An 18,108-nucleotide genomic window follows, 5' to 3' on the forward strand; every position below is an offset into this window, starting at 1 on the left:
GCTACAAAATATATTTCTAAATAGCAGCCTACTTAAACCATATTAACTCTGAATTCTGTTATCTATTTGTAATAGACTTTTGAAGTCAACGATGGATTTTAAAGCAAGCATCTTAGAACTTCATCAAAGCTCTCCATAAAAATGTTGAAAAAGAGAAGACCCAGGGCGAAGGCTTGCGATCCTTTACCTAGGACCACTCTCAGACCCAAACCCAGTAACCAACACGGATTGCCCCAGGCTCACAAAGCCATCCTGCTTGTCTATACAGCATCTTACATACGAGAGCCTCCGAAAAGCCCTGACAAATGCTTAGCTGAAAGCAAGATTCATTTATCTTTCAAAGCAAAGTGTAAAAAATCTACACACACAAAAACTAAGAGTCAGGTGAAAATACATATGCACATGGAACAAAGACTAGAAAGGAAGGCACATCAGTGCAAATGTTTGTTCTCGTGTCAGACTGTGGAGACTCTACTCTTTTTTATTCAATACGGCCTTTACTATAGTTACACTGTTTGAAAACCTGAAGTCCCCGGAATTTTGCTCAGACAGAAATGTGCGTGGAAGCTGTTCAGAAGCCATCCATGTGAAACAACTTTAAGAGCATTGAGCCTCTATCTGATTCTACCATCCTGAAAACCCCAATCGGGAAAACCAGTCACTTGAAAAGACTTGTTGATCTTCAGAAACACTAGCTTCCGTTTTTCAATTCTGCAGTGCTGCTTATGGCTTACTATTTCTAGAAATCAGGGAGGCAGCAAACTGAAGAACTGCATCCTAAAGTTGAGAAAAAGCCTTGATGTCTTGCATGTGCGTGTGTGCCCGTGTGTCTATCTGTCCATGTCTCTCTGCCTGCCTGCCTGCCCGTGTCTGCCGGTCTTTCTGTCACGTCTCTGTTGGAGAAGCTGGAAAGGACAGAAAGAAACAAAAAGCATCATGTTAATATTTCCGTGAAGCTCTGGACTTCACAGAGCTCCAGCCCAGGGATCTGTAGCGGACATGTAAACATATGTTATCTATTCACGTAGAGTCCTTTTTTACACCAAGAGTGGGTAATAAGATCAACAACAGAATCTACCCTTGGGTGTTTAGAACTGAGGTAACAGTAAGTTAAAAGAAAAGGGACCAGACAGAGTAAGCATGGACGCTTAGTAAAAAAGAAGAAAAAACAAAGTGTCTGGTTATTTTAGAGAAAATGCGATCCATAAATACTGCACTTCTTAAAACCCCGACCCATCTGAATAACTGACGGAGAATTTTTTAACATGTCAAGGTTTCTTCACTGCTTCAACATTTTATTTCAAGCCTGGTTTTCATCAGTTAAAACCAGTGCTAGAAACTGGATATGCGCTATCTTTCTCATCAGTTTTTTCTGGTGCTGTCCCTTGCTAATTTTCAATGTCCGAGAGACAAGTGAAAATTCCACTTTGCTTAGAAAAACAATTTGCCTACCACACTACAATTTAAAGTAAATAGATGAGGTCGATCAACAGTTTTTATGGCAAACTCTTTATAATAAATGGATAAAATGATCAAGTATTAAGTCCAATTAATTATTGACAACTGAAAATTTTACTTTGCTGAGAAATAAATTCTTCCTACCAAACTAAAAGTTAAGTCAAATGCATGTAGTAAATCAGCAGATTCACAGATCCAAAGCAAACTGTCATCTAAATCAGATAAAATGTCTAACTAGAAAGTCCAGTTATTGTTTGGCAAGTGACAATTCCACTTTTTATGAAGTACATTTTTCCTACTCTAGACATTAAGCTAAATATAAAAGGTAAATCAACAGCTTCACAGATACATGGCAAATTGTCTTAAATAAGTAAAATATCCAATTAGAAAGCTATTATTTGACAAGTGAACATCCCACTTGGATTTGAAATACAATTTTCCTACTACACTTGAAGTTAAACACAGGTAGTTAATCAACAGCTTCATAGATCCACAGGAAATTCTCATTAAAATGGATTAAAATGTTCCCATACAATGCCCAGTAGTATCTGATAAAGTAAATAATGCATATTAGCATCTCTTTTTGCTATGCGTGTAATCTTGTGCAAGACGGGTAAGAAACAGATAACACTGGGAACTATCTGAGAAAATCCAAAATTCACTTATGACATCAAATATCAAAAGAGTGTTTTAAATTCTTATGTATTTATGTGGGGGTGATTTTTAATGTTGTTCTGTGCTTTAGGTAACATGAAAATGTCATCTCAAGTATTTACCTATTAACATTGTATTTTTGTTTTTATGTTTAATATTGTTTTGCTGCTTTAGATTAAATTTTTTTCTCAAAGCTACTTATCTATTGTTGCTTTTTTCCTTAGAAAAATCTATTTCTAAGCAAAGTAAAAACTTTTTCATATATAGAGAATAAAAAACACAAGGATATATACCAGATTACTATGTGTGTGTTAGAATAGTGAGATCAGAGGAAACTCTCAGTTCTTTGGTTTTAAATATTTTTGTACTACTGTTCATCTAAATTTCAATTAGAAAAAGTAATCACTATTATTTCCATTTTAAAAAAGATTCTGAAAATTTAATGTTATTTAGATAGCTAAGGCTCCTTGAAGAGACAAAAATGGAGGAAATTAACTTGATCCCATTTTTAATTTTTAGAAATTATACACGTGCAACTCTATGAAAAATATACATTATTTAGGCACCTGTATATAGAGAAAGTAGAGTCCATAATGTTTACTGGGGTTGTCACAGGATAAAGAGGTTACAGGTGATCCTGATTTTCTTTTTGAGGTGTTTTTTTTTTCCCCCAGTTTTCTGGAGTTTTTCCCCCTAAATTTTGTACAATGAATAGGAATTACTTTTATTATGATAAAGATAAACACTAAAGCTGGGTTTTTTTCCTCCACCCTACCCCCCCCAAAAAAGTCCTGTCTAACATTCTGAAATAAAAATTTGAATAGGTTCAAACTTGTTCAAACTTTTTTGATTTTTAAACTTGAGTTTTTTCTATCACCTATCCTGTTTTTTAATCTCATTGTTTACAAAAAGAATGTCTATCAATTACCAAACAACTAGATTAAGTAACTTTCCTGGATTTAAAAAAGTAGGAAGAATTTGAAGGTCTGGCGGTCACCAGAACAGTATTCTAGAAAACATAAGAAATCCTGAAAGCATTCAACATTGCAGGGAAGAGTGAACATCCTAAGCATGGAAAGACACTAAGGCACTTCTAAACACTGTAATTATATTCACCCAACTTCCTTGGAAGATATCTTTCAGTGTTGGAAATTTGCACTTCATTTATTCATATATCTGATGGTCAATATTTTATTTCTGATTAAAAAGCAGAGTTTCAATAAATGTGCTAGAGTTTTGTTTACTCTTAGAAAGGCTGGCTTTAACCGAGATCTCTACCATTCTGTCATCTACAACGGGTCAAATTCTTATCTATCTTCTATGTACAAATTAATATGTAGCAATGTTACTCAAATCTGCTATTTTAGCCTTTAAATACACATCTCATCTGTGTCTCATCTGTGTCTCAGGAACCTCACGCAGTTGTAGACAATTGGTTTTTCATTTTAACTTAAAGTTCTTTTACTAAGATTATCAACAGATTGTCCCTTTTCTTAGTGCCTAACACTTTCCTAAATTGAAATCCATGTTAAGGCTTTTTATTTCAGTTCCTTCCTCATCAGTATTTTAGTCTCGTAACTCATTGCAATTTTCTCTAACGTAAAATATATACGTTTATAAACATACACAAATATTTGTGGCCAAATCTTGGCAATGCGCTTCAAAGGATTAAACTTGCGGTTACCGTGACTAAAGGTATTCATTCACCCTACAAAATTTAGAAAAACGTAACGTTGCAGGGAGATCCATGTCTCTGCGTAAACCTCGTAATCATCACCAAAAGGCCGTAGCTGGGAGTCTCCGAAGCCCGCCAAATACACTGGAGGCATCCACAGCTGTTTTTAATTGTTTTCGCTTTCTCGAAATAGTGTACTTGGTGGGGCAAACCGTTGTGTTTTCAGCGTCTCTGGCCCCCAGCCGAGGTTAACCCTGACCTCAATGCCCTGTTTAGCTCCTAGCATTTCACGATTCCGTTTCCCTGCTCCTCAAAACCTAAGAAAAATGCGATTTCCGTTGCCGAGAAATTCGCTTAGACAGAAAGGAGAATTAGGCGTGTCAGATGCATATTTTTATGTTCCCTCCAGATCGGATTCAAGAAAAGGGGGAAAAAAAGATGTGGTGTGTTGGTAGAGCTGGGCACAGCTCGACACCCATTTCCTAGGGCTCGCCTCTGGGCCACAGAGCCCCATTTGCAAGGTAAGCCCCCAACCCCCAGATGGTCGACGACCCCCAGCCTCTGAGGCAGGGATCCGAGGAGGTTCATCACCCAGACTGCTGGGGATGGGTGGGGGGCAATGGGAACGGAAACTGGAGATGGAATTTCGGCGCTGCTGGGCAGGGAGGGGCCCCGGGGCGCAGAGAAAAAAGGCCAGGGGTCAAGCCTGGCAAGGGAAGCACAGGGTTCCAGAAGTGGGGTGCGGGGCATCTCGGAGGAAGCGTGCACTGGGGACTCCGCAGCACGAGGGGCTCATGCCCAGAAAATGCACCCAGGTACCCCAAACCCGGGAAGGGGGGTGGGGAAGCAGCGGCCTGTTGGTCCCAGGACCTCCCGTCGCGCGCGGGCCACTAACCTGTCAGCAAGAAGGTGCCAGTGGTCGCGGGGCTCATCCTGCGTGTCCCCCGACCCTGTCCCGTCCAAGCACAAGGGTCTCCCAGCTCCCACCACCAGGGCAATTGCATTCTTGGCCTGGCTAGGCCGGCCGTCCTCGATTCTCCCCTCCCCTCCCTTTCTTCTTTCCTCCCAGCTCGGCCAGTTCAGCATCAGCATCCTGCACCCCCCTCCTTAATCCCGAACTCCCTCTAGTGGCGGGCCAGTGTAGCGGGGCCGTCGCCCCCACCCCCATCTCCCCCATCCCCCCATCCCCTCCGCCCCCGCTCCCCCTCCACCCTCCCCCTAACCCGCGGAGCACGCTGGGATTTGGCGCCCCCCTCCTCGGTACAGCCTATATAAGGCTCCGGGTCGGCGCTCCCGGTACACGCGCTTCAACTTCGGTTGGTGTGTGTCGAAGAAACCTGACTACGACCTGAGGAGACCAGCGGAGACGGACCACCGAACCTCGAGGAAGGTCCGCTGAGCGGGCTCGCGTCCGGAGCCACTCCGGGCTGCCGAGCAGCCAGCGGCGCCCACGCCTGGCACAGGTGTGGGACCCCGTCTTTCCAGCCTTCGCAGAGGAGTCCTCGCGTGGTGAGTATGCGGTGAGGATGTTTCTTTTTCTTTAAGATCACGTTCATTCCCCGTTCTTATCGAGAGCTACGGGAGATGGAATAGCGCCTCGAATGTCTCCACACACACCTTGTCACGCCTTCACTGGCTGCACCCCAAAACTGTGTGGAGAATCCAAGCCTTCAGGGCTTTGATTTCTAGTACCTAAGTCTAGATACGGGTGGTAGACAGATATGAGCTGCGGACAGACATGAGCTGCAGACGGACATGAGCTACAGACCAATTTGCAGATGTGCTGCAAAGTGATATCCTCTACAAACTAATTGGCGCTTCAGATGCGCTACAAACTGATGAGCGCTTCAAATGCGCTACAAACCGATAAGCGCTTCAAATGCGCCACAGACCCGCTAGGCGCTTCAATGCGCTACAGACTGATGGGCGCATCAATGCGCTACAAAGCGATGGGCGCGTCAATGCGCTATAAACTGATGGGCGCTTCTTTTGCACTGAAACCAGTATGAACTGCCGCGATTTATGAATTGCCGCGATTTATGAACCACAGACTGATGAGTGATTTGCGCTTTAAATGCGCTACAAAATGTGAGCTGTGGAAGATTAGCGCTACAAAAATGATACGATAGCACTACAACAGCGCTTCGTTGCGCTACGAGACTCAGGAACCGCAGAGGTACACGAGCTGTGGAACGATGTATACCTAAAATGCGCTACAGAGGAATAACAGCGACAGAAATAGACCAGCTGTACTGTTTTGCGCTACAAAGAAACCAGTTGAAGCGGACAGGAGCTGAAGAGTAAGATCACTCTGTTCTTAGAGGAACCCCACCCTTTGTCTCTCACACACCTTTGGAATGGCTCCCACTATGTTTTTCTCCAGGACGGTTCTCTGCATGATGGTGCTGTTAGACAAAATGGAGCCCTGGGCAAAAATTAGTGTTTAACATTCTGCCCACACCATTCCTGCTATGGCAGTGGAGTGGAGGGGCTCTGACTGTAGCGTAAAAGGCAATCTTTTGGTGGTGGCGGGGCTGCCTTGCTTAGTTGCACTTGATTGAGTGGTGGTGTAGTTGTCGTGGTGGCGCGAATTGGCATCCAGCAACAGTTTGTGGAAACTGTTGGTGTGCTTAGTATTGGGAGGCGTGGGGTGGTGGTGGGGGACTGGATCTGGGGGTGATTGCTCTTGTTGCATGAAGTGAATCTGGCTGGTGGAAGCTGGTGGGAGGGGTTTGGGGAGGGGGGATCCTGGGAGAGGCACGCAGCCCGTCTTAGACCCGCCCCGCCCATCCTAGCGCGCCTTCTCTGCAGTATCTGCTCAGAGCAGGCTTAGCGCCGCCCAGCGCCTGCTCCGAGCGCGCCTCCTCTGTGGCGCGCCTTCCCAGAGCGCGCCTTCTAGATCCCGCCTCCCCCGAGCCCGCCTCCTCTGAGGCGGCTTCCCTAAACCCCACCTTCCCCTGAACCCCCCCTCCCTTAGGTGGCACCTCCAGACCCCGCCTCTCTCTGAGCCTGCCTCCTCTGAGGTAACTCGTCCAGACCCCGCCTTTCAAAACTTGGCCCCACCCAGAGCCTGCTTCTTCTGAGCTGGCCTATGGCCCCGCCTCTCCAGAGGGCGCCTGTGCCTGCGCAGTGCGAGCCCCCAACCATCTCATCACGTTCCACCCCCCCCCCCCCACCGTCTTTTGCGCCTGCGCACCTTCGCTGCCTGAGCCTGGCTGCACAGCCCCGCCCTCCTGCGGTTTCTCTGCTGTGGTTTCTCTTCTGCGCAGGTTTTGCCTTTTATCCACTGGTGTCTAATAAATATAATAATAATATATAAGGACAGTTAACAACAATAACAATTATACATGGCATTAAAAAGCCACGTTTTATAAGCACTTTGTATATATTAAATAACATAAACCCACAATTTAAATTCCTGATAGTGGGTTATATGAGGGGGTGCTTCCAAACTGACATGGCTGGCGCCTCTAAAGGCAGTCTAGCTAAATGTTTTTACTACAAATGAAAAATAAAATAACATTTTTAAGTTTTGAGGTTTTTTAAAATCTTAATAAAAATTTAATTTCTTTAAAGTAAACTTTTTAAAGTATTTTGGACACACTAGTGGACCTTTGTGGTGGGACCCAATGGAATCAGATGCTTTGGTGAATACAAAATAAAGAACTTGAACTTTGTTTCACAGGAGTTTTAAGTCACTTTGTTGGTGCTACTGGCTTGGCCTCTAAAGGAGGATGATGTGTGTTTCTGGATTTTTTTCTTGGAATCTCTAGGGCATTAGCCCTGGCTGACTTGCCTACATATTATTAATTGGGTCTGGCATATTGTTGGCGTTCATTAAATGATCAGAGTAAAATGGTTTATTCAGTGTCTTCCTCCGTGTGTGCAGGTGTTTTCTGGTTTTTTGTTCCGGGCTCTTTCCTGTGGTGTTTTTGCTGTCCTGGGTTGTCCAAGACGCTGCTTGTTTTATCTTGCTCACATTTAACAGGATCTTACACACACAAAAATTGCATTTTTAAGTTTGAATAATGTAAGCTGTAATTATAATTCAAAACACCTAAATTAATTCAAAACACTAAAAATAATTAGCTTTTTTATAAACTAAAAAGCAAAGCTAATTATTTAAATTTGGGGCAAGTGGATTAGTTAATGGTACATAATTGTCATATTTAAAATTTGTGTAATGTAAGAAAGTGGTTACATTACAAAATACAGATTGACGGTTTTAGCTGGCATTTTAAAATATCTGTATAAAACAAATTTATAGTTTACTGCCAGTTAGATATTTATGTTTCTAAGTAAATGAAGAAATTTTAAAACCTGGTTCCATATGTTGTAGACCATGAACCAGGACTGTTACAGGGGCATTTGGAAGCATTGGCTCCCCAAATTTGTCAGTCCCCACCAGTCACCCCCCTACACACACACTGCCTCCAACAAGTATATAGTCTATGGATATATGGATAACATATCATAATTACAGCTTCAAATCACCAGGTTCCATTTACCCACCTTGCTGCCCTAACCCCTCTTCTCTTTGGAAATTCTGTGTCTGCATTATAAAGACGTTCAAAACAATGGTTTTTAAAATGTGCATATTATTAGAATTTGCATTTCATCAACTGTACAGTTCTCAAAAAGAAATGTGGACATTTGCAAATGTAAAACAATTAAGCATTGTTTGGTGAAGTATCATTTACTAGTGTGATGGTTAACGTGTGATGGTTTTTTTGCTACTGTTGTGCTTTGGTGTCTTTGGTGGGGGCATTGAGGGAGGGTAGGGTGGGGGGAATAGAAAGTTTCAAAAATCATTGTGAAGAGCCAAAGATTAATCAAATGTATTTACTTCTTAAATAGAGTGATACTGAACTGTTTTTCATGTGTAAAGGTGGCATCTGTCCCAGGTGGCTTAGCTATATGCTGTGTGTTCTTTGCGGTTTTATTTTAGGAATGGGGCCTCTTGAACCTGCCTCTGCAATCCAGTCCCTACTAAGGAGGCATTTAAGCAGCCATAGTCTTGTCATTCAAATCAAGTCACAGTGCCCCTGTTGCCTGTCATCTGGTGCTCCAGTTGCTGTTTAAACATTTGTAAACTTTACTTCAGCTCTTAACTTGCTTGCCCACTACCCTATCAGTTTTAATGGTTAAACAACTCTGTTCTGGGCAGTTGACCCTTTTAGGACTTAAGAGTCCCACCCCAAAATTACAAACCCTAGGGGTGGGAGCCTTAAGCCTGATACCTGGTAAAAGTTAGGGACCTCAAACTAGTGATCTCACAGGTCAAATAAGGCCCTGAATGTTTGACTGGCACTGGATTTAAAAATCATACAAGAGTTAAAAGAGTTTGTAGGGGCGGGGGGAGGTATTCATCCCCAAGTGATATAGCTGTAGCCCCTCCCTGTTGTCCAGTCTCTTTTCACATTTCTATTACCTTCCTGTCCCCAAAAGCATTTGAATTTTAAGGTCTTACTGATCTTCTGTTTCCATAAACAATTCAGTGATTGTTTACTGATTTCCTAATGTATTGTTATTTTTTCCTGTCCTTTTTTTGCAGATGTGAAAACCATCAGACCTGGGCCTCAATAAAGCCCACCCCAGTGACTGTGATTGACATATAGGTGGTTAACCTTTCTGACCTGCTCCAGGCCGTGCTGTAAAATGCCTTTTCCAAAGTCTTGTCTCTAACTTTTGAAAGTATTAGTGTTTTGATGACAGAACTGGCACCTCAGTCATCATGACATGACACAATGACCTGTGCTTATTAGTTGCTTTTTAATGGGGCATTAAAACACTTCATTTAATTAATAAAAATGGCATTATTTGGTGATCTCATATTCTGATTGTCACCAATGTAATCGTCTTTAAGCAATTGGACATGAAACAATGTCACAGGCTATGATGTGTTAATTACATCTCATTTTTTCTAAACTTGAATGTCTTATCTTGAATGTCAACTGTTAATTGTTTCTGTAGTCTAAGTTATTAAAGTAATTAAGTAACAGTTTAAAAATATTAAAATGGCACAGTAATTCTGTCCCTTAAGAACTCTGCTTGCTGCATAGCCTCCTTGAAGAGGCCGAACAAACAGCCCAGGGCATAAGGGGAAATGGCTGTGGGTGGTGGGGCTGGGGCAGGGGAGGGGCTAAAGAACTTGGAGGGGTCTCAGAAAGAGGAGGAGGAAGGGGTATTTCTCTGTAGCCAGGCACCATGTTTAATTACCATCACCTTCCCGCCCCGCCCATACCCGATTGATGAAATATTAGCAGTTTTTCACCTAACTCCTCGAAATAGCATGTTTACTTTTGTGGCTTTATTTTGCATAATTAATTTGCTGTCTGTTTTTGTCTTGGTGGGTCAGAAAGGAACAGGTAGCAAGGACTGCCAAGTTAAAATGTAATGAATAGGCAGTCTACCGGCTTTATATATTCCATTTTTAAAGTTTTGAGCACTTTCTTAGTTTTCCAAATATGAACACTCAATGCCCATTTTTAAAATCATTGATGTGTTAAAATAATTACTCTAAGTGAATTTAACCCTATTTCCAGGAAGTACACGTGCCCTTGTGTGCTGATTTATATATGTGTAATTTATTGTCACCCTACCCATAATTAGGGCATTAAGTTCCCTCCTCTCTTCCCCCTCACACAGTCATTCACCCCTATGGACACAGTCTTTTTTTTAAAAAACTGAGTATCTTTAGGTGGGATATGGGACCCAGGTTGCCATAGTTGCAGCCTCTCCCTGTTTTAATCTCAGCCTCATTATATAGAAAGTTAAAGTTTCTGTTTTTATTAATAACTTTATTAATATCAGCTAACAGTTGTTGAATATGCACTGTGTGCTTTCCTTGCATTATCTAATTAAACCCTCATTGTAAGTTTGAGGGACACTATTACTGGGATTCTTTGAATGTTCTATTTTATAGCCTAGCTACTCCTAAGAGGCATCAATCAATAACTGTTGGTTGACTGCATAATAAGGAGAGAAACCAGTATATACAGGTTGCTGCTCAGTACCATTTCTGTCCCAAAGGGGAAATCTAATTAGGGTTTGAAAAGAAATTTAGACAGTTCTCTGTTGGCTTTGTGGCAGTTGTTGTTTGTTTTGATAACCATTCATAGTTACCTTCTCTATAAAGGTGGATCAGGGTAGGGACAGTGGGCCAAAGGGCCCCCCCTTGATGGGTTGATGAATACAGTCATTGTGATTTTATCCCCCCCCCTTTCTTTTTCTTGGTTCTCTATTGGCTGGAATAGCAGCTGTTTTTTTCCAGTAACAAGTAGTTATCATTTTGGCTTTATTTTACATAATTTTTTGGCATCTTTGCCTTGAAGGTTTCTTGCTCTGCTTATAAAGTTTCTTATTTGGAGTGTCTCTACGTTATTAGTCAGTAAAGGTAACCATGCTGCTTATAAGAGTTGCATATTGTTAAATTATGATGAACAGGTGATTCTTGAGGAGGAAAGGATCATTTGGACATCAAAGAGGAGGATGCTTTTCATTGTCCACAGTCCTAATTGATTCACATCTTTTTTGTGGGGCTTTGGTCTGTTTATTAACTATTGATGTAAACAAGGGGAATAAAGATATACTTTAAATACTCATGTATTTAAAGTACTTTAGCAGATACATCGTATTGTGGTGCTTTGAATGTATGTGTTGAATTTATGCTTTTATCTTCACTTACAGAAACAAAAAGCTTCTGAAAACCAGAAGGCGAAAAGGTGGACGCGGAGGCCAGGACACAGGCCTCCATTGCCACAGGAGTGAAGCTACTACGCGCGGGAGGTCTCCTCCCACCCCAACCATCACCCTGGGGCCCGACTGCCCACCACCTCCGCCTCCTCCTCCCCCCAACGATCCTTCCTCCCCCTCCAACTCCCCCTGCAGCAGCCAGAGGGGCCAGTACAACCCGAACCTGGGAGAACGCCGGCGGGAGGATCTCTCCGAAGAGATCAACAACCTCAGAGAGAAGGTCATGAAGCAGTCCGAGGAGAACAACAACCTGCAGAACCAGGTGCAGAAACTCACCGAGGAGAACACCACCCTCCGGGAGCAAGTGGAGCCCACCCCCGAGGAGGAAGAGGACGACATTGAGCTGTGCGGTGCAGCGGCTGCTGCCGCCCCAGCCACCCCTATCGAGGAGGAGTGCCCAGAAGACCTTCCCGAGAAGTTCGACGGCAACCCAGACATGCTGGTTCCCTTCATGTCCCAGTGCCAGCTCTTCATGGAGAAGAGCACCCGCGATTTCTCTGTCGATCGCGTGCGCGTCTGCTTCGTGACCAGCATGATGACGGGCCGCGCCGCCCGCTGGGCCTCGGCCAAACTGGAGCGTTCTCACTATCTCATGCACAACTACCCAGCCTTCATGACCGAAATGAAGCATGTCTTTGAAGATCCCCAGCGGCGTGAGGCCGCCAAACGCAAGATCAGACGTCTGCGCCAGGGCATGGGGTCAGTGGTCGACTACTCTAATGCTTTCCAGATGATCGCGCAGGACCTGGATTGGAACGAGCCCGCCCTGATCGACCAGTACCACGAGGGCCTCAGCGACCACATCCAGGCGGAGCTGGCGGGCCTCGAAGTGGCCAAGTCGCTGTCCGCGCTCATCGGCCAGTGCATCCACATTGAGAGAAGGCTGGCCCGGGCTGCCGCCACCCGCAAGCCTCGCTCCCCGCCACGCGCGCTGGTGGCGCCGCACGTCAACAATCACCATAACCACCAGGTAGACCCGACCGAGCCCGTGGGGGGCGCCCGCATGCGCCTGACGCAGGAAGAGAAAGAGAGACGTCGCAAGCTGAACCTGTGCCTCTACTGTGGGAATGGAGGCCACTACGCTGACAACTGTCCTGCCAAGGCCTCGAAGGCTTCGCCGGCGGGAAACTCCCCGGCCCCGCTGTAGAGGGACCTTCAGCGACCGGGCCGGAATTAATAAGGTCCCCCCAAGATGATGCTGCGTCATCTCCACACTTGCAAGTGATGCTCCAGATTCATCTCCCGGGCCGACACAGCCTGTTCGTCCGAGCCATGATCGATTCTGGCGCTTCTGGCAATTTCATTGATCACGAGTACGTGGCCCAGAACGGCATTCCTCTGAGAATCAAGGACTGGCCCATACTTGTAGAAGCAATTGATGGACGTCCCATAGCATCGGGCCCCGTGGTCCACGAAACACACGACCTGATCGTCGACTTGGGAGATCACCGCGAGGTGCTGTCCTTCGATGTGACTCAGTCTCCATTCTTCCCCATTGTCCTGGGGGTGCGCTGGCTGAGCACACACGATCCCAACATCACGTGGAGCACCCGATCGATCGTCTTCGATTCCGAATATTGCAGATACCACTGCCGGATGTATTCTCCGATACCACCACCTCTCCCACCACCAGCACAACCAGCGTTCTATTACCCGGTAGAGGGGTACAGAGTTTACCAGCCTGTGAGATACTACTACGTGCAGAATGTGTACACCCCAGTGGATGAGAACGTCTACCCAGACCACCGTCTGGTGGACCCTAACATAGAAATGATCCCCGGAGCTCACAGTATTCCCAGCGGGCATGTGTACTCACTGTCGGAATCTGAAATGGCAGCCCTGCGAGATTTCGTCGCCAGACACGTGAAGGATGGGCTGATCACTCCCACCATCGCGCCGAACGGAGCCCAAGTCCTCCAAGTGAAAAGAGGGTGGAAGCTGCAAGTTTCTTACGACTGCCGGGGTCCCAACGGTGTCACCATCCAGAATCAGTATCCTCGACTCACAATTCCAAATTTAGATGACCAAGCTCACCTGGCGACGTACACTGAATACGTACCTCAAATTCCAGGATATCCGACCTACCCCGCCTATGCGTACCCGACCTACCCGGTAGGATTCGCCTGGTACCCCGTGGGGCGAGATGGACACGGGCGATCCCTCTATGTCCCCGTGATGATCACCTGGAATCCTCATTGGTACCGCCAGCCGCCAGTGCCCCAGTACCCGCCGCCGCAGCCGCCGCCGCCGCCACCCCCGCCGCCGCCCCCGCCTCCGTCTTACAGCGCCCTGTGAATAGGCATCCTGCCCTTCAGGATCTCCGCCCTCAAAATGAACTCCTGTTCAGCTTCTCATCAGTGACTGTGTGCTACATTGGGCCGCTGCACCTTCAGACCAACCTGAGCACAGGCTTTCCTCTGAAATGGTTACAGAAGGTCAGGGCCACCCTGGACTGACACCCATCTCAAAGCACCCACTGACCTCCACTGTTTGGTGGGAGCAACAAAATATTTACCAACAAATTATCTCTGGTTTTCCACCGTAACTGCCAACCTAATTAAAATTCGTAACAAGTTTACTTCCCAGCAAACCCTGGAAACTTGGGTTTTACCTGCTGAAACCTCTGTCACCATCTGAATTATGGGCTGTCAGATTCCTCACTTAAGAGTTACTGAGAAGCTGATGCAAACACAGGAAACGCTGTTTTCTTTATGGAGGGGGAGGTGAGGAGGAGGACATGACTTTCCTTGCAGTTGAGGTACCTTACAGCCTTGGAGGAGTGAGGCCTTATTAAGGAAGCCACAATTACTGGTGCAGTGCCAACGGCTTCCGTGATCTTCTGGCTGCACCCTTTGAAACTTCACCATCTTCAAACTCCATTTCCATGACTCAAGGAGCAGCAACTCGACCGGTTCTCTGGGGAGCAGGCAAAACCCCTTCAACAGAACACCTCAGGCCTCAGGAGGAAGTGCTCTCAGAGGGATCTGTGCATGTTTGAGTGTGCCTTCACATCCTGGTGCAAATCATATGTACCCAATAACTCTGACTTTGTCACAACACCTTACCATCACCATGCCAGCAATGGCTTTCACACAAAACAAAAAGTCTGGTAACCAGAGACTGTTGGTGGCTCCAGGTGGTTAGATATTTGTGAAATGTGATCACCTCTCAGTCATGTATGAGGGCTAACGAGTAGCTAATAAGGACTCCTAAATCCCTGTACCCAAGTCTTAAACGAGAGACTCACGTTTAATGGTACCACCTTGACCTGGAACTTCAGAAAGAATTTTCACGAGCATTGTTCACTGGCTGGAAGGGTGCCACCTGAAGTCTTGGGAGCATCTGTCCTTGTCTCTGCCTCCATATGCACCTGGGCATTTCATTACCAGTCCCCTCACTAGACTATAGCACTAGGATGCTAAGGGAGGGGGAGTGTATTTTACCATCCTGTAGGGGATGGAGCGATAAGCTGCCAATGAATGAAAGGCCTCAGAAAGCAACCCAAAGCAACAGACAACACAAGAGTTGTCTTCGATCCAGTGACATCGGCTGGTGTCTCCTGGATGCTTTGTGCTAACCTGGGACTGCCTGACTTCCTTTAGCCTGGTCCCTTGCTACTACCTTGAACTGATTATCTAACCTCTCTCTGTGTTTACTACTGCCACTTACCCTGCTGCAGGATTTGACAGCCTTCCTGCCTGGTTGCTGAGACTCCATTTTGCCGCCAGGGCATGGAGAAGAAAGAGGCAGGCTTCTGGGAGCATGTGTTTCAACACAGTCTCCAACAGTTTGAGCAGTAGCAAACGATATGGTGTATGTTTCAAATAGTCATGAAGAGGAGTCCAGTGGTGAAGTTTCACTTTTCATCAGCATTACCCTTCACATATTCATTATCACTCACCCTTACCCTTGCATGTTTAAATACTTAAAAGTTTTAGCTGTAGGTTGATAGTGTCCTTTAACAGTGTTTTAAAGTAGTGACTCTGCTTTCAAAGTTATTTCCATTGAATTACTATCCAGCTCTCCTTAAATCAGTTAAAATTGATACGTAAGGTAGTGTAAAATAGTTCTTTACTGTGAACTTCTCTTACAACACTGTGAATAAGAGGCTCCTCAGACTGGAGTACTTGTATAATAGTTCATCCTGTTCATCTTCAAACTTCTATTTTAACATCATCTATAGTTTAAATTTTTTTTTTTGATTGGGCCTTTAAAAATCAAACAAAATGAGACATAAATTCAAAGAAAATACCTAATTGGCTATTTAATCCAAAACAACTTTTCTTTTTTTTCCAATGGAATCTGAAAGCTTGTCAGTCACTCATGTGTTTTAGGTTAATTTCTTTTTAAATGGTGCATTTGTGCTTCTGGACTTTTTGAAGCATCATGTCAGTTTACCTCAATCAATCCATCCTTCATACATTTGAATTCAAGTTGCTTTGTGTCAAATTTACAGTTGTCAATTGATCTTCAAGCTGCAGGGGGCCTAGAAATGGGCTATTGTCTGCAGCCCCAGCATGTGCACACGGACATTGCCATCGCTGCAAGCGGAAGTCTGGAGATGTGACGACAACCATCATGAGGGAGCATGGTGGTGTGGGTTAACAAATCACAGAGGAACTCCCTGACACACCTTTGGTTGTTTTGTGGGGCTTGTGAAAATCTGTTTGGCAGTGTGTACTATGCCCTATAGCTATATATACTATCTATATGCGTAGGTGTTCAAGATAAGTAATCTCAAACTTATTCTGTAGAGTCAGAATTTATTAAGTTTCCTTTAGCTCATGTGTTTTCATCAACTTTGTTTTAATTGACTACTTTAAAATTTTTTGGCATTTTCCAACAAGATGCCTTTATTCGTAAGAAAGGAGAAAGCAAATTAATCTCTAAAGAATGTGGAAAGGGAGCAAAATAAAGACAAAGATGATAAAGAAAACATCAAAGTTACTAGCAAAGCCAACAGTCTGCCTTTTGAAACAATGACAAAATTGATTGACTTTTGGCCCAAATTGTCAGTGTTAGTTAAAAAATGAAGGAAGAAGATATAAGCTCCCATTTTTAGGCAGACCTGGAGTGAACTAGCTAAGGTCACCATGCTAGATTGTTGAAGTGGAGGAAGTTTATATACATTTCTGAAGGGTCAGTTTAGTTTGAGCAATGAGGTACTTGTATTAGATACTGGAAAATGGAGAGTTAGTTGGAATAAATCATGTGAGTTAGCACAGTGAACTTCAGGTGGACAAAATAAGAGGGGCACACCTCCATAGTGCAGTCAGGATTTCTGTTTAAGTTTGCAGGTACCTTTTGGACTCCTGAATTGATCCAGTCATCATCCACCACAGACATCTAACATCAGAATTCCAAGACTGGCAACAGAGAACACTCTGCTGGAAAGACCTGGGCAGAAATGAAGAGAACCACCTGCAGAGATGAAGAGCCTGATGGGAACCATGCCACGCTTTCATCTTAAAGAAAGAAGGCACATCAGTTAGGATTGAGAGTTCTTTGTTGTTTCAGATTGTAGAAAGCTATCAAAGTGGTCTGTGGAAACTTTGCTTGTTTTTTATTTCTTTGTGTAACGATTTACTTGGGGATATATATAATCATAAGTATTTTAGGGGGGGACTATTAAGTAATCTTAAGTGGGTGGGATTAGTTAAAAAGCATGATACTATTAGATACCGCTATAAGTAAACCTCCTTGTGATTCTTTCCTCTATAATTGCTACCCCTAAAGATTTCAGATAAACTTGAAGGGAACTGCAGGGAGATCAACCTTTTGGGGGCTGTTGGACACGGATAGAAACTAGTGGGAGAAAGTTCAGGGATGATTGGATAAAAATAATCTAACAGAGGCTCTTTGCCCTGAGGATTAACTCCGGGGATTGAGATTGTAAGCAGTCTTTAGAGAGTTAAGATAGATAGATGCCCTTTGAGAAATTGTTGCTGGAGTGATATTGATAACTATAGATGGTAAAGATTCATGGAAGTTACAGAAAAGTGATGAATAAGAACCGTTGGTTATGCCCCTGTCAGTGGCCCTTCTTCTTACCCCTGCCCCTTCTTCCTAACTCTGCACTTCCCGCCTGCCCCTGTGCCACCTCCCTACCCTTGCCCATTTATTGCTATTTACTCTGTATTTCTCTCTGTTTGCTAATGTATCAACTGATGTTATAATAAAAATTCAATAAAGATTTAGTGGTTAAGTGCAAACTGTGTCTTGATCATTTCAGCGTACACTGGACATCAAGTGGATGGGGTTGGGGGAGGATGGGGAAGGGGGAGGAAGAGGAAAGGAGGGGTGGAGAGAGAACAGAAGAGACGGTGAAGGAAGAAGGCGGAGTGAGGAGGGTAGGGGAGTCTAGAGGATGGGGCTGGGGATGGGAAGACGGGTGGGAAGGGTGGGGGTGCTATATATCAATCGAGCAACACAGTGTCCATTATTTACCCAGAATATTCCAAGAAATCGATGAAATCATTCCCAGGGCAAACCTTTAATGTATAAAATAAAGCCCCACGATTAATAGCAACTCTATGGACATAATATAAAAAACTTCCTAAGCTGAA

The 18,108-nt window shown here is 44.4% G+C and overlaps 2 protein-coding genes across 8 annotated transcripts in view; one reads left to right on the plus strand and one right to left on the minus strand.

Annotated features, from left to right (window-relative positions):
- Window positions 1-4,892, minus strand: part of SGCE (sarcoglycan epsilon) — a 72,681-nt gene extending 67,789 nt beyond the window's left edge. The window contains exon 1 of one of the 4 annotated variants that reach the window (XM_044946441.1): window positions 4,683-4,889. In XM_044946441.1, the coding sequence (XP_044802376.1) occupies window positions 4,683-4,791 (109 nt within the window). In that variant the 5' untranslated portion in view covers window positions 4,792-4,889. Of the gene's footprint in view, window positions 1-4,682 lie in introns of all 4 variants that reach the window. The other 3 variants (XM_025290862.2, XM_025290863.2, XM_045166349.1) reach the window with 3 other exon arrangements.
- Window positions 4,893-5,038: 146 nt separating this feature from the next.
- Window positions 5,039-17,754, plus strand: PEG10 (paternally expressed 10). Of its 4 annotated transcripts, none has more exon segments than NM_001291319.3 (3): window positions 5,039-5,307; window positions 11,477-13,771; window positions 13,797-17,754. In NM_001291319.3, coding segments are annotated over 2 exon segments (1,218 nt in total). In that variant the 5' UTR covers window positions 5,039-5,302; the 3' UTR covers window positions 12,690-13,771; window positions 13,797-17,754.
- Window positions 17,755-18,108: the final 354 nt, after the last annotated feature.

This window comes from Bubalus bubalis, chromosome 8 (assembly GCF_019923935.1).
Source record: "Bubalus bubalis isolate 160015118507 breed Murrah chromosome 8, NDDB_SH_1, whole genome shotgun sequence".
NCBI lineage: Eukaryota > Metazoa > Chordata > Mammalia > Artiodactyla > Bovidae > Bubalus > Bubalus bubalis.